This window comes from Centrocercus urophasianus, unplaced genomic scaffold, assembly GCF_019232065.1.
Source record: "Centrocercus urophasianus isolate 14NV4802_14NV808 unplaced genomic scaffold, USGS_Curo_1.0 seq_29, whole genome shotgun sequence".
Taxonomy (NCBI): Eukaryota; Metazoa; Chordata; class Aves; order Galliformes; family Phasianidae; genus Centrocercus; species Centrocercus urophasianus.
Window position 1 is genome coordinate 12,127,606 of NW_024884855.1, and position 16,744 is coordinate 12,144,349.

The 16,744-nt window shown below is 38.8% G+C and overlaps 1 protein-coding gene across 4 annotated transcripts in view; it reads right to left on the reverse strand.

The window, feature by feature from the left end:
• The window catches only part of LOC122165160 (transformation/transcription domain associated protein), a 74,323-nt gene that overhangs the window by 45,468 nt on the left and 12,111 nt on the right, over nucleotides 1-16,744 (reverse strand). For 2 of the 4 annotated variants that reach the window (XM_042827898.1, XM_042827895.1), the window contains exons 18-37: nucleotides 16,439-16,630; nucleotides 14,584-14,749; nucleotides 13,130-13,386; nucleotides 12,073-12,273; nucleotides 11,096-11,247; nucleotides 10,185-10,384; nucleotides 9,227-9,444; nucleotides 8,908-9,105; nucleotides 7,978-8,238; nucleotides 6,824-6,985; nucleotides 6,208-6,304; nucleotides 5,651-5,772; nucleotides 4,953-5,123; nucleotides 3,719-3,787; nucleotides 2,747-2,866; nucleotides 2,284-2,403; nucleotides 1,798-1,962; nucleotides 1,225-1,406; nucleotides 777-975; nucleotides 244-372 (exon numbers count right to left, since the gene is read on the reverse strand). In XM_042827898.1, the coding sequence (XP_042683832.1) occupies nucleotides 244-372; nucleotides 777-975; nucleotides 1,225-1,406; nucleotides 1,798-1,962; nucleotides 2,284-2,403; nucleotides 2,747-2,866; nucleotides 3,719-3,787; nucleotides 4,953-5,123; nucleotides 5,651-5,772; nucleotides 6,208-6,304; nucleotides 6,824-6,985; nucleotides 7,978-8,238; nucleotides 8,908-9,105; nucleotides 9,227-9,444; nucleotides 10,185-10,384; nucleotides 11,096-11,247; nucleotides 12,073-12,273; nucleotides 13,130-13,386; nucleotides 14,584-14,749; nucleotides 16,439-16,630 (3,381 nt within the window). Of the gene's footprint in view, nucleotides 1-243; nucleotides 373-776; nucleotides 976-1,224; nucleotides 1,407-1,797; nucleotides 1,963-2,283; nucleotides 2,404-2,746; nucleotides 2,867-3,718; nucleotides 3,788-4,952; nucleotides 5,124-5,650; nucleotides 5,773-6,207; nucleotides 6,305-6,823; nucleotides 6,986-7,977; nucleotides 8,239-8,907; nucleotides 9,106-9,226; nucleotides 9,445-10,184; nucleotides 10,385-11,068; nucleotides 11,248-12,072; nucleotides 12,274-13,129; nucleotides 13,387-14,583; nucleotides 14,750-16,438; nucleotides 16,631-16,744 lie in introns of all 4 variants that reach the window. The other 2 variants (XM_042827896.1, XM_042827894.1) reach the window with 1 other exon arrangement.

A 16,744-nucleotide genomic window follows, 5' to 3' on the forward strand; every position in this document is an offset into this window, starting at 1 on the left:
CAGCCATACGAGGCTCATTTCTAAATGAAGACATTCAAATCCTAAAGATACCACAAAAAAACTGAAAATTTTAGTCTTATCCTACAGGTGATTGATAGACCTCATAGCAGCTCAAAGCTCTGATGGGACGTAACTGATCATAATGCTTACTTATAAGTAGCACGAGAGTCAAACAGACTGAAATGCCAAATGAGATAAACAATGCTTTAACCCTCAAACACCCACATAAACAGTGATCAATACCTTTGTAATAAAAACACTAGTGATGCTTTCTGGATTGTCTCCTTCTGGGTTTGGGGGTCCCAACAGCTGCTCACCTTCTCCCTTTTCAAAACTGTACAAGAAAGCAGGATTCAGGATATGCTGCAGCACCTACAGAACAAACAGAACCGTTACCCTCAAGCACTGCACCCTTTTAGTGGCAGTCAACATAAAGTAAGGTCCTATGCAAACGTGCATGTCAGAGACATTGTTACAGAAGGAGGTTGTAAGTAACAGCTTAATAAGCAGATGCATATGCTATTTTTTCCCCTCCTTTCCTTCTTCCAAGGGCAAAGATTCTTAGAAAGTGTGAACTAAATCAGTCAGCACTGAAAGCAAGATAAATTGCTGCCCCTGTTTATTATCATCTTCTTCAGGTATGGTATTTTCACCTAAGTGGCTCTGCCAATTATCAAACTCATTGACATTTAAGCAAGTGAATTTTGTTGCCCTAGATCTCAAGAAGAAAATTAAACCTAAATACCAGACTACTTTGAATTAATTGCTTTAGCTACCTTGGCTTTGAGCTCATCTCCAAAGTTTGGGTCATTGAAGTCTACAAAGCGGAAGAACAAAGCCCGTTTTTGGGGAATACTGTAGTTTTTAGGAATCTCTTCTTCCATGTATTCCTTTAAGAAAGTCATATTGCAGAGAAAACGGCCTGTAAAAGCTCGAAGCAACTGGAAGAGCAGCTCTATGTCACCATAATTTCTTCTGTAAAAACACAGAAAATAAAAAGCTGTCGAGAGAAATTCCTTCTAAACCACTACGTTGGTGACTTGATGAAAAAACAAACACTGGTTTTAAACAAGCAGAGAACCAAGAACAGGCACTGCTGGAGGTATGTGCTTAGAGCTAAGAGCAGTATTACGAAATATGCTAGACATTCTCTTCATTAACTGCTAAGCATTTTTAGTATCCCTGTTTGTACAGAAATGATAGGAAATAAATGCTGTTACGTACTTGCAGTAATTCAACAAGCAATATGCTAGTAGTTTAGGTTCTTTCCAATTCGTTGCAGCCATATTCTCCTTACGGTGTCTTTCCTGAAAAGCTTCACTCACCCACACACGTTTCAGCTGACTCACCAAGGAATGCTGATTTGCTAACCAACATTCATCATTCTTAACAATAATACTTATGATCTGTCAAAAGCAAAACAAGACAAATGCACAATCAGTATTCAACAGACCTGCCAGTGGAAGCAGTGAATAAAAGCAATTCTTTCAGGTAGATTAAGGGTTCTAAAACAATCCAAATTCAAACAAAACGTAATTTAGATCAATTCTGAATTTTTTTTAAAGACAGTTTACCTTGCTGTGTTTCTCTCCTGTATCATACTTAATTAAAGACAACAATAATTCATTTAAATCTCTTCTTTCCTCACTGTGACTACGAACACCTTACATTGTTACAAGTATCTTTCCATCAGGCATAGCACACACATGTGCACACACTTGAAAGTCTCTACGTAAGAGGACTTTTGCTAAAGAGATTTCAATTATCCAATGCAGACAAACAAAAACAAATTAATACCTTGATAGCCTGAAACTGAAGGTCAAGACGCATCGTGGTCGTGCTTGGAGAACCAGGTCTGACAGTGGCCTGCGTGCCAGCAGGTAACAGGAGAGTGATGAAGCGGTTTGGGTTAGCAGCCAACACATCGCGGAGAGGTTTGGCATCTTTATGTTTTAAGAAGCTCTGAAGAAGGAGAAGAAAGAATTTTAACCTCACCCTTTAAAAGCAAAAATACCAAAATGTTGTCTCGCCCTTTGGCATTCTGTCTACCACTGAAGTTGCAGAGCTTTTAAGCCACAAAACTCCAGGGATTATCCTATGTGATCTGAAAAGGTATAAAACCAACAGCTATGGATAAAGAAATGCGAAATAAATAATATGCACCTCGTGCTGGAATAACGCCAGCCACAGGATTTTAAGGTTATACGAGGGAAAAAAAATAAAAGAAAGATCACAAATGTGATCAACCAGAAGTTTTTGAAGATTAGGGGCCCTACAGCTTACCATAAACATCCTGCTCCACTGCGGGTCATTTAAAGTGGCTTCCATCATGAAGAGCTCTACTGTCTGGGATGGATGACGCGTCAAAAACTTAATCAGTGGTTCCCTGAATGGACTGCCAGCCTGAAAAATTCACAATGCTTAAACTGAAAACGCAGAATGCAGACTGTTTCTATTTGTCTCGTAATTGAACAGCACTCACAGAGGGGCTAATGAGAGGAGCTCTTGTTTCGGCATTTATGCAGATACAAAACATTCAGAACCTCCATGATCAGGATTTTCTGATAATGTCAAAACTCTCTGATGAGAAACAGCAAACAGTGACACCTCCTGAGAGGACTGGGGAGCATTTCTCTTTATTTTTAAACGATTTTTTAGTACCCAATCTTTTCACTATGTGGAAAACGCATCACGTTTAAAAATACTGCAAAGCAAAAATATCAGCAATGCTGATTTCCACTTTTACCTCAATCAACATTGCTCGTTCTGTTTTCATCACAACTTCCAGCAGAGGTTTAACCAGTGTCTGAGGGGCAGCTGGGATCAGATGAAACAGATTTATAATTGCTGAACAAATCTTCATTTCCTACAGGTAAAAAGAAATAAGATTAAATTAATATCACCCATCCAACAGATGAACATTGTATCAAACATCCTACTGATTTTACCTCTCTGTATTAGCAGATCCAGCAAGGGTTAATGCATATGCAATATCTATTTACCATGATGGATGGAATAAATTCTCTTGTGGAAGTTTGTCCTTCCCACTTGCAATACAAAGATTTCATTTTCTTTGTCACGAAAGTGTTATCTTAAGGTAAGAGCTAAACTCTGTGTAACGAGAACAGGGATGAGGGCTTCCAGCACCTCACTGCTGCTCTGCACCGCTTGGTTCGTGCATCAAAAAGCCAGACCTTCCATTCTAAACTATTCCTCACACCCAGACCACAACCCCAGGTAAGACCTGAAGAACATGACAGATAGATTTCTCCTAGCACTATTCCGTGCCTTTGCAAACAGCTGGCTACTTAGCAAAAGTCTTGCCTTCCCGACAGATATTCCCCCACTACATAATGAACTCTTCAGTTCAAAATAATACTGTGCTTTCCTTTGATTATAATTATGTAATTTAAAGGTGAATTACATTTCAGATAACCATACTGTGAGTTTTCCACTATAGGAAAAGGGAAATGGTGTTCCACACCAAGCAGTACAGAAGAGAGCCCAAAGAACCTGCTGGCAGCAGGAAGGAAACTCTTCCTACCACACTAGGATTTCTAACAACCATTCAACATACATAAATGCAGTGGCTTGTAAGAAAATATCATTGCATATCGGTTATGGCAGCATTTACAAGTCAATGAATTCTGTAATTCCTGAATAGTCATACTATTTGTTTCCTCTTTGTCTTCCCACATAAAAGCACTCATTAACTTACATTTCCATCACTCCTCTGTCCACCTTTGTGCGTAATCACTACAACTTCCATCCATTTACGCAGGTGTTGCTATGAAAAAAGACAAGTAGTGTTATTCTTTTAATAATACCACTCCATTTTAGCAAGTGACAGCATATACCCCAAGAAAAGAAACAGAAGCAAAACTGAGGGAAACAAAGGGAAAAATGACAAGATATTTTTATTCCCTCAGACTGAAAAGTTTATTTGAAACCACACAGTTTGCAACTTCAAGTACTTTCAATGCATTCCAAACCAAAAAGATTGAAATATCACCTGCAAAAGCTGCCATTTATCTCTACGTGAGTAGAGTATGTGAAATGTAGACAGGTATGTCTTGCACATCAAGACCAGAACATGTTCCTGCACTGAAGCTTGCAAGAGGGGATGCTAAGGATTGTTATTAGAAAACACCCAGGAACTTTATTTTTTAATTTAAAACCAAAGCACTATACAGTTGAAGCTGGCACCAATTTCATTTCTATGCAGAACACACAAATATGACATTCAATGCCTACAAAAGGACCCTTGATACTCGATCAAGTGTTACCACTAGCAACTGGAACTATGCTGACTTTCAGAGATGGCTAAAGTTCTTTCCCTACCCAAGAAAGGAAGGGTTATAAAAGTACATACATTAAAAGGCAGAAAAATCCAAAGCCACATGGACAATGATGATAGGTTTATGGTTTTATAACTATTTAAAATCATACATATGCACTTGAATATTTAAAAATACCCAGCAAAAGATTACAGACTTCCTAGAAAAACTTTAAAAATTGCAAATGAGATAAGAAGGGCAACAGCTTCCACTGCTTTGTACGTAAGGAAACACACAGTTAGATTGCTAGGAAGCAAAACGTGCTCAAGGGAATACTTAATATACTGTACTGCTGGTACACTGCTTAACAAAGGAATTTGGCCAAACAGACCTTAACATAATTAGCTTCAACTCCAGTAGACAAGAACACCTCTTAACTTCTAGCTGTAATACTTCTTCAGAAATTAAACCAAATTCTAACCATGTAGATGTTTGAAGAGACTTATGTTTCCTATTAATTGTGGAACAAAAACTTTTCCTTACACTATATAGATTAAGCCACTAGAGAGTTGGTCTTTGTCTTTCCTAAAACACTAATGCAAGCTAAAGGAATTTAAAAAGGAAAAATAATAATAATAATAATAATAAAGAAAAGCACCGCAAAAATGGGCTTACCATCATTTGGTCACAGAATTTATCATTAAAGGAGTTTGGAAAAAGCCTGGTGACTGATGTCAGCCGATTCACAACATTCAGCGTCAGGCTTCGGTAGTCTCCCAGCATCATCAGCAAAGGTCTCATGTGTGTATGAATTTGATCTACTTCTATTGTAGCCCCTTCCAAAAACTGCAGGAGAGTACAGGTTCAAAAAACAGGTGGAGCAGAGAGCTTAGTGACTTTTGTACAAGCACCTTAAAGTGATTTCCACTGACTTTGTATTTTCAGAACACGTGGATACTACAAGATAATTATTACTAGTGACACATACAGTAAAAAATGGATTTGGGAAGCATTTCAGTATTCCTGGTGTACAGCAGGACATTCCATAATACAATCAAGCAGGAGGTCTTAATTGCAGCTATCGATTGAAAAAAAATGCCATTGTTATAAATTAAATGTAAAACTACAGACAAGCTGCTCAGAAGCTGCTTTATTAAGAAATGGCTCTGAACCTGGTAATGGAGCAAATTTCTCTGTTAAAATTTATATGTACAGTGAGAAACATAAAAGGTAAAGAAAACCCAGCTACAGGCAGCCAGATACACTATTTTCTATTATAGTGGCACATCCTAAGGACATGGATTTATCCCAGAAAAGATGACAGACACAACCAGGAAGACAGAATCAAAAGCAACACGTTTTTATATACTAACCTTTCTCATGCATGCTTCTCCTGCCTCCTGCAGTTCGTTGTTTGTCGAATTAAGTGCCTTGAAAAGTGCAGCAATGATTTTCTCTCTTGACTGAGGCAAGTAATTGCACGCAGCTAGAGCATCTGCAAATATCAAAGTAAAATTCTCTTTGTAAACTCAACCTCAAAAGAGGGGAAAAAAAACCCTAATTCTACACTTATTCTCATCAAGTATTTTTTATTTCATCTTAAATTACAGACACGTGAAGCCCAGCACGCTTTGTCAAAAGTGACAGGCATCATAAAATAGTAATCAAAAGGAATATCTATTAGGAGTGTTTTAAAGTGTCCCCGATGACATAATTAATCTTAAAAAAAATTGGGTTAATTTCACAAAGCAAATCCTACTCACTAAGAAAGAGTGTTACCTCCCCATTATTCTCCATTAAACTGTGACCTCTAGGGAGCTGTCATCAGTCTTCAAGCTCTCTAATTTTCTACTGGTCTTGGGAAGAAGACTGCCCGCTGCTCAGAAGGGCACTTACCTATAGCCAACTTTGTTTATGAACTGTCACTTACTTAATGCAGCAATCCGAAGAGGTACAAGAGATGGAAGACTTTTGTAACAAGGCAGTTTCATTAAGGCTGCATCTTCAGCCTCGCACAAATTCAAAAGCTAGGGGAAAAAATGAAGACAGACAATCATTTTAGCACAGAATTAGGGATAACTATGACAGTATTATCAGTTATCTTTTGAGCCATATGTCCTCAAAGAGACACATTTATTCAAATTACAATCCTCAAATTTCACCAAAAGGCAAAAATTCTACTTGAAATTAGAGTGTAAGTTTCCATGAAAACTAATGGTTAGCCAGAGGCAAGAGAGCCGTTCACAGTGCCACTGTAGCAGAGTCTGGCAACAAACTAGTGGTTTTACAGTCTGCCAGTACCTAGCAGGTCTATTTGCAAACATGCTGCTTATACAGTACAGGCTGTGAAAGGACATGTCTGCAGGAATTCTTGCATCCTGCATTGCAGTAGAATACAGGGAATACTGAGGACAGGGGTAAGAGAGCAAAAGGAAACAAAGAACAAATATACACCAGTAATCTCTATCTGTAGCAATTAGAGTTCTGACAACACCATCATTACTTAAGTATATGCATTCAAAGATGAAAAAATAAAATCAGAGTACCTCTGTATAGAAAACCTTATGTTCCACAACATTTAGATCCATTGTGAACAATCGAGGCTGCAGGGTTGTGCAAAATGTATTCCCCTCCATCAGTCCAATCTGGGCATTTGCAGGTTGATGCCTGAGTAAATGCTTTTTAGGAGGGACCATATCTTGGAGGACCTACACAATGCAATTTAGAATTCTGCATTAGCAGCCTATTCAAACAATCCCACAAACCCAGCCACAAAGACACCATTAGGGATGATCACTTCTTCCCACCCATTTGCCACTGGAGCTCCAGCTGTACCTCTTTAGAAATCACTGAGTGAAGAAAAGTGTTTGTCTGAAATACCTGATCTCACTGTCAGCTGGGGAAGCAACTCACTACGTTCAATTATCACGTACTCTTTCTGAACAAACCTATGGCAATAGCTCATATAATGTTATGAGCAACATACAAAAAAGAAATTCATAAACATAAGCATTTAAAACATTCAAGTACAAAAACCAAGAACATTTTAAACTCTTGAAAGCATTAAAAAAAAAAAAAAATTCATGCAGAATTTTTCCACCAACTTCCCACTCTCCTACATAAAAATCTTCAGCAAAATAAGATATTAATGAGGTGCTACTCGGTGTGTTCCCTAAATTGCAATAATGACATTTATAATTTTACACATTGTGGTGGCTTTTGGGGCCTTTGTACATTTACTAGCATTGCAAGAGAATGAATGCTATCAGCTTTAAGGAGTATGTAGCAAAAAGTGATTTCAGCCAACTTTGATTTACATAATCTCTTTCTGGACTGGGAAAGGCATAGCAATATGTCTGATTTAGATAATAACAGAAAATACAGGTTCAAAACAAAATGTGCATTTGGTCTTGCCTACGTCTGATTGGCAGTAGGACACACAGCCCATAATTTCAGAAAAAAAATCAACCTGAGACACAAGCAATACAGACTAAGCAATCAGGCACGGTTCACCTCTACAGTACTCCAGCCACAGTATATTTTAGAGCAATGAAACACAGCCAATGAAAACATATCCTATCAAAGCAGTAACAACTTCATCCACTAACACGTAAAAATGTACTCAGAAAAGCATCTTGCAAACCCAAACTGCTGAACAACTTCAAGTTTGCTTGGATGTTCAGTAGGTATTTTTGCTTACCTCCTTATGTGGCTCCATAATCACAGTGACACTTTTTCCAGTGACCTGTGCAAGTACTTGCAATGAATGCATTGCTTGTTTTCTCACAGTAGAGTTTGGAGAGGTCACTTCTCGAACGAGATCGTGTGTTACGTGATGGAAAGACTTCTCCTGTGCTGCTATGATTTCCTCCGTTTTCTCTTCATCTTTTAAAGGAGTTGCACATCTAATCAGAAGCTGTTCAAGTGTGGTCTTTGCCATAGCAACTGCTCCATTGGAAACCTAGGGTATCATAAATAATTTTTCACATTTGTAAAAATACAGAACAAAGACTGTAACTCAGCACACTCATCAACAACAAACTTTGCACTTGATTTTGATGAATCCTCTGCAAAAGGCTAACAACACTAAGTTTAAAAACAACATTATTCACTTCCCAGCAACCTTTTCAAAGCTGTGAGCTGTGATGGAACACAACTGTGCAAACCATCTCTAAGAGCTGGAACACTTCAGCAATGGTGTTACTGTATGATTCACATCTAAGAAAAGGTCAAGCAGACAGTTTTGTGGTAACTGTAACTACATAATGCCTTCAGATAATACCAACACCTTCAAACTAAGCACAGGAGAAAAAAACCTCACAGAGACCAAGTTACAGTGAATCATCTTCTTTCACTGATCTGAATGCAATCTGTACATTTATATACTCAGAAATAAGCTAATGTAATCAAATGTAATTTCAATAACTTTGGCAAAGTGGGCAGGACAGGGCAAGGAATGATTCCTAAACTCAGGACTTGGCTTAAGTTAAAATGACTAGAATTAACTCAAAACTACTGCACTATCGATGTATTTTGAAGCTGCGTAAAACCAAGATTAGAAAGGTTAATTTGTACAAATTGAAGAAAAAATCCAGTTTCCCCCAAACTCTGTGATATATTCACTTCTTACCTCTCCAGTTAGGTCCATCATAACAAAGAGAAGTGCCTTCAGGAAAGTCTGTTGGTTCTGGAGGACCCAAATTAGTGGAAGCCGTTCCATAAGAAATTTAATTGACACCACACCTCCTAGTTTTGCATACCAAGCTTGTTCATAACAGCAAGCACATAAACGTTCCACAATGTAGGAAAACAAGGGAAGCTGACAAGCCTGCAAACAAAGAATTCTATCAGTTTGTTTTCTCAGCTCATTGGTAGCCTCTGGTGTCTCAGAGGCAGAACTGAACTGGTTGAACGTAGATCATATAGATAAAAATTGACATATATATTACCCTTTCTTTCGAACCCAAGATAATGCTTGCAACATCAAATATCACTGCTAGGGCCACCTCTCCTATTTTGCAGAGCTCCTTCTCCTCATAAGCCATGCAGATTGCTATGGCATCAATAAGCACCAAGGGATCCATGCCTTTCGACCCATTTTCTTCACTGTGAAACATGGCTGTGCTAGGCTGGCTTCCAACCTGATAGCACTGCAGCAGAAAAGGACCTGCAAATGGTATGGGGGGAAGGGGAAGAAGAAGATAAAATAATGGATATTTCAATATGAATAGTCTTTCAATTAGATTACTATTCCTATGACTAAGGGATGGCAAAAACAGTGAGCACTGTGCCAATTTGCATATAAATGGATTATAAGGCATTCTTCGCTCACAAGAAAAAAGATTGTATCTACTTCAATATTTTCTTCCACTTACTAGCCTATGCACTGCAGAGGTCTCCTAAGAATATTTAATTAAAATGAAGAATCTTAAGAAATTCAGGTTACATTAATGTAACAATGAAGTAATACGCTCGTACTATGTCTTTTCCCCAGCTGTCACACAGTCAAACTCCAAACAAGAAGTGTACTTCATGGGCAGGTTTACTTGGTTCCTCTGATAGGACCCCAAAACTGCAAGTGGAAACAACCACATTAAAAACCACTTGCAAAAATAACTGCATGTGCCAAGTTACACAAATGCACTGGAAACATCAACGATTCCAGACCCTATTTAATTCGTTTGCTTCAGTATTCTGAAAACATTATTAGGAGGCAATTTTGAAAACCTGCTCAATTATTTTTCCCTGCTCAGCAGAATTGGCCCACAACGCCAGACCAACATAACCACCCAAAGGCCACCACAACATCCAGACTCACTTCAAAGTGAGCACCACAAGACAACCAAACATCTCCCCGCCCCGCAGCCCCGCAGCCCCGCAGCCCAGCAGCCCCTGCCCTGCGCTCACCGCACTGCTGGGCCACGGCCACCATGGTGTAATGGCGGATCAGGCTGGCTACGAAAGGCAGAGCGCTGGGCCGCAGGTCTTTGATCACGGCTGACATGAACGCCCCTGTCAGCGCCTGCTCAAACGTTTTACGGGCCGGAGTATCCTGAGCTTTGTACCGATGGGAAATAATGACGCTGGGGATGGACTTCTCGGTGAAGCTGGAAGAGAAAATTCAGTTCACCATCGTCCTGAAGTGCGGTTCAGCAGCTCAGCCACAAACGTCATCGAGTACCTGATTTACAGTTTGCTCTTTGTATCAAACTCCTTCTCCACCTCCAGTTTTCCCCTCATTTTGAGAGATCTAGTTTGCTTCACCCAGTTGGTATCAATTTTGTCAACCACTGGTCTCACATGATGGACAGCTCAATTTCATCACAAACATTTCAAGCCAGCGGTTCAGAAGAAGCCACGTATATTACAAGTAAGAGGTATACAGGAATCACATTACAACTCAATTACAGAATGTCACTTTCAATATTTTGACATTTTCCCTTTTTTAAAATGACATTTTATTTTAATCTTTCAAGACTGAAATATTTTGTAACAAATCCTCACCCCAATAAAGCCTATTCACTGCAAAGCTACGTGTGCGTCAAGTCTAACAAGTCCAAATTATACAAGTACTATGCTCCTTAGCAACTCAGCCAGCACACACTTTGTAGTGAAAGCTGTCTAAAAGCAAAAAGTCATTAAGTACCAACAACTAAGATTTTTAAAGCTGTAAAATAATTCGATAAAAACCCTCAGCTGCTCTATGACAAAGTATTCCAAAACCATTACATACACAAGTATGAAGAATACATCGTCTCTACATAAGGTTAGACACTATAAATTTTACATACGCATTTATGCTTAAAGAATTGTCATACTTGGGATGTGCCAGAAGTTGGTATAATGCATGTTTGTTATCATCCAGGCTCATCATAGCTACTAAGAAACACTTGATTACTTCCCAAGCTTGCCTCCGATAATACGGTTCTGTGTTAGCACTCTTCAAACAGTCCAGAGCAGTTTCAATTGCCTACAAAGGAGAGGTTACAGGTCAGATACATAAATGTACTGGAAAACCTGGTTTGAATGAAACCTGGCAGGATAGGAAGATGTCAGCAATTACGGTATTTATACATATTCAACTCATCAGTTTGAGTACAGAGGAGAAATCAGTAAAGCCATGTGCATTAAAAAAAAAAAAACAAACCACTGTTCTTCCAAGCTGTATTTAAGCCTGCTGGCTGTATGGAGCCAAAGAGAGGCAGCTGCCTGTACAGAAATCCAATTACTGCTTCAGATCACACCTACTTGTGGAGCAGTTATTGAAAATCACAGAAAATGTATCAAAACCCCACAAACCAAATTAACTTAAAATCCAGCTCAATTCTCTGATCCCAAATTACAGTCACAGATTAGATTGCTGTAATTAGTGAGAACAAAGCATCTGTATGACACTGAGATTGTCAGATGAAAACCACTGCAAGTACAAAGTATTTCTGCAAGTATTAGAAAAACTATACCCAGCCTACAGACAACAAAGGAAGCCAAATCATTAAAAGTCATTAGAATAATCACTGAAGAATATCTATGATAAGCTTTTGGTACACTTCATAAAGAAAACAGGAAGATTTTAGAGCAGAATCCTGCTCCTAATCTAACCAACACACAAAAAGGTAAGAAGGGAGGAAAAATGCACAGGAAAGATTTACTTTTGTCAGTTCAGCTCTAGCCTAAAGCTCTGTAGAAGCAGAACAGCATCTTCACATTTGTTATTTGGAGTGATAACATAAAACAGTTGAAAGGAGACAAAAAGAAAAAAAAAAAAGACTGGCAAACTTCTGGCTCAAGTCCTTACCTTTTCCATAGGGAGCTGAATAGATGCTTTACAGTCCGAAAATTCTATTGTGATGCTGGGTCCTTGAATTTCTGTGACCACATACTGTAGTTTCTGTGACTCCTTTAACATCTTCCTGTTACTCCCACCAAACTTACCAAGGACACGATAAGCCACGTGAGAAATGCTGTCTGCAGGATTGCGCAGCGTACGCCACAGAGCCTGCAAGCAGTTCAAATAGAACAAGGTCAGACCAGGCTCACTTCAAAATTTTTCAACTTACAGTGCAATAAAATGTCACAGAAACCACTTATTCATGTTTCTGATATTTGGTTCTGCATATCTTCCAGAAAAACAAACACTTTCCAGACGGATTGAAAGCAGTTCGTTGAAAACAGGTGAACTGATTTATAAGGAGATTGTCCTATGCACAGTTTTAGATTTGATTGCTGTGGTCGATCACAAAATCTTTGCCCCAGTGAAATGCAATGTCATACTTATGGCTAATGTTAGATAGATGACATTATGAATTCAGTAAGAAAAATTAAGAACCAACATGGGCCAAGTGAAATATCCTCAGACCTAGCTTCTAAATCTAAAAAGAAAATGAAGTACATATTATATTTACAGGCGAAAGGATACGCTAGCACTATTAGAGCAAACAGACAAACTTATAACATCGCTCCAAATTTCAGCCATAGTATAAATACAATCATCTCTGAACATATGGAGATTGCATACAGTTGTCAATCACAGCATGCTGAAGGTAACTAGGTAACTAATCTTACCAGATCTTCATCATTTTCTATTCCAACTCATCTTAGGTAGCACTATTCTTCCTACAGTCCCAAGCCTTAATTTTAAATTCTTACCAGGAGGTATAGGAGAAAAGATTCATTCAGTTTTAAATGTTTCACTTTTCAGTTGCACAACACCAAACAGTGCTTCGCATACAAATCAGACAGCTATGCTTCCCATGACAGTTTTTTCCAGTTCTCATAATCAGAGTTTCACTAACATTCTAACATGTAGTGAATTGACGACCTCCTGTGGTTTAATGGGAAAAAATGTGGTTTACCTGCATAAGCTCGGCTCGAACCGGCTGAATGTGATCGTACAGAAAGTCTGGCTGCAAGTTATCCACGCACAGCTCAAGTGTTCTTAAGCCTTGGCTAACCAGGGTCTGAGATCCATTGAGAGCTGACACCAAGGGATCCATGAGCATCGGCAGGTATGGCAGCAGTGAGCTCAGACGGACCGGCACAGTGAGGCACAGCTCCACAAACAAGTCTTTCATGTGTTGTTTATGAAGGCCGCTTTGCAACATATTAAGTCCTGAAAATCATGGATAAATTACACGTTCAAAAGGAAAAAAACAACAGTCCACAATTCAATGTTCAGAAGTCACTATTTCCTAAGCTCAAAATAACCTGACATTTTCAAGTAGGGCAAGCTTATTTATCTCTAAGCAATGTATTTAGAAAACATAACACCATCATAAAGACAAATTTCATCTCAGGACTCTACACAGTGAATGCTTTATAAGTACATGTACATACAAGATCTGTGTGTGCACTAGAACTGAATATCAAATAAGTGTCAAAATAAAGCAGCATTTGAATAGAGTGGATGAAAGCAAAAAGACAGCCTGATCCAAGCCTCAACTTCACTTCAATATAAATTTGAAATCTTCTTGTTTCTAAAATATGCGGGCTCCTGAAAACAAACATTAACACAGAACATGTTTATGTGAATGCCCATCCACTCTTCCATACAGACAAAATATGTGCTTCAACTCTCTCCCCCCCACCCAGCAAAAGATTTCATATATTCCACAACCTTAGCTAGCAGCTCTACACTGTCACATATTTTACATAATGATTTAAATGTAAGAGAAATATTTGCTAACTACAATAGCAGGTTCCCCCTGCAGATGTAGGGGAAACCACAGATCTTGCTTTCCCAAAGTCGTTCAGATTAGCTTCTCTGTAGGTTTAAGTAGATGTCCACATTCCCTTGGTCATATCCAGCGTCTCTGGAAGACGGCCTTCACAAGCACATAAGCTCATTTAATCAAGACTCATTCATTTTCCTATTTCTTGCTAGAAACACAACCCCCACATACATTTCTCACACAGCAGCAAGTGCACACAACACACCCACAACTACAGAAGAGCCAGAGCCTCTCAGCAGTGCTCTTCCCTCAGAAGCAGTGACAGCCTGGCAACCTTGCTTCTCCTGCCACCCCACAGCTCAAAACAACAAGCAAACAAAAACCAACAGCCACACAACAGAAAGCAGGAAATAAGCAGCAGCAGTTGTGAAGCAGCCAGAACTATGGAGCCTGAAGCAGCTGACAGAAAATGAAAATAAGCCACGTCCAAGTTATTTAATCAACTGCTAAGCTCAAAACCAGCAGCTACGTTTGGTTTCGTGTCGTTTTTTTCTTTTGAATTACACAACATAACTTTATGAGTACTATGTACATAAAAAGATCAGAAACTGGGAGGGGGAATAAAGGTATTGTTCTACCTTGCAGTAAGTTTGGTAACAGCGGCAAGAATTCTTGATATAACAGATCATGACTGCCTCCTCCAATAGATCTGAACAGTGCTCTGAGCAGCAGGAAATAGTTATAGGGCTCTTTGGCAGTCTGTGCAAGTTCCATAGAGCTGTTCACAATCTTGTGTAAATGTGGCTATAAGAAAATAAAGCTTTAAGATTAATAAATCATCAATTGTATCATCACTGCAGTGTAAGACTTTACATGAGACAACTTCTTCAGATCCAAACCCTTCGGTTTCTCCGAGTACTCTGATACCATCCTAATTTTATACTGCTGCTGAGGAAGTGTGACCAAGAACACGTAGCATTCATCAATTAATTAAATACTGCTTTCACATTAGCCAAACAAGCAAGTCTGCTTGCTACTCCAAGCACAATCTGTATTAAAACAGAAACCCACAAATCAAACACTACGAAACACATTTGCTCTAGAGCTCCTAAGGATGGGTAGCAGAAATGCCAGCAGCATCAGAATGACAACAGAAGATATTTCACCATATTAGTTTAATGCAGATCTAACTTCATCATTGATTCTTATTTTTTGGTGAATGCAGTAGTATTACTTTAAAAACTAACTTTCATAAAGGAAAGAAACAGTTCCAGAACTGGAAGAGTGAGGGTCAGCAGCCTCACAGACCAGAGGACTTCAACAGTGCCAGGAATCATTAACAACAGTTGAGAAATACAGGGATCCTCCCCAAGCAGGTACAAACAGTGACATAGTTCTGGATTTAATTCACATCTAAAAGTGCTCCACATTGTTACACAAATGCTGCAGAGAGCCTTCATCGTTCAATTTAATTGTCTACCCAAGGCCCACATCATCAATCCTGCTGAAACAAAAATGTAACAGAAGCGTGAAACTGTGAAGGCAGTAAATCACATCCCTCAAATGGGACCTCCAGCTTATAAAATCCAAATGACCTTGACTCTGATGGTAGAAGAATTAAACCAAAATTATATGAATATTGCCTCATCCTCCTTAGGAACATTGCTTCATATTAATCTTCCAAAGAATCAGGAAAAACAGTCATCCCTACTCTGTTCTGCCCTGAAAATACTGAACTAATCCTGCAATAAAAAATCATTAAGCAGGGAAATCATTTTTATATAGTTGCCTCTATCAGGAACTGTGTTTATTTTAAGGTAGGGAAAGGGAAATTGAGACAAATGTTGAGAGAAGGAGCAGTGTTCGACCAACGTTTTAAAGTTTTTCTGTTATACAGGCAGCTGTTTCTCACAGCTTTAAGAAAGCTTCAAGCTCAGAACACATTATTTCTAATCTTATTAAAAGAAATAATTGTGTTCAACATAAAACAAGTTTTTTTGAACAAGCAAGCAACATGTTGTTAATAGAAAGGTAGAATTCCTCAATGCAGACTTTGGCAACATCCCAAAACTTTTTAACTCAAGAGGTCCGTGTCACCAAACATGATGTGAATTAACCAGTCACTACCACACAGAAGTGACAGTCTAAGCAAAATCCCCACGTTAATAAGGCAAAGACAAAAAAAGCACGAGATATGTAACTGTCCTGACCATAAAGTTATGAAGTAGGTGCTAATCCCAACCAGGCTACTTGCATCTCAGCCATTCAGATTCAGAACTGGCACACCACTGCAGTGCCAAACATTCACAGAAACTGCCTCATAAATAAAGCAGTAACGGATTGCTTGCTTGAACAATGGTGCTAACAGTGGTTCAAAGATGAAAAGACTATCAAATGATATAGAGAGTAAAGCTGAGTTTCTTCAAACGTCTGAAGAATACATTAAGAGTGAAAACAGATTTATTTATTTTTTTAAATCGAAATGACCTTTACCTTCAGCATTTGTTCATTTTCAGCAGCAAACAACGAGACGGAGCCAAAGACCAACTTGAACAGCTTGAGATACAGATTGGAGAGTTCCACATTAGAGCCCATCTCCGGCAGTCGGTCCAGAAGATACTCTACCAAAATTGTTGCAAAGAGGGCAGAGGTGGTAGGATTTGCCAAGAAGGAGTTGGCAACTATCTATAAAAGGAAACCACAGAGGAATTAATGCTGCTGCAATGAAAGGAACAGAGGGATTCATACACTACCAATTAAAAAATACGACCAGATTCTGCTTCTCCATCCCAACTTCCC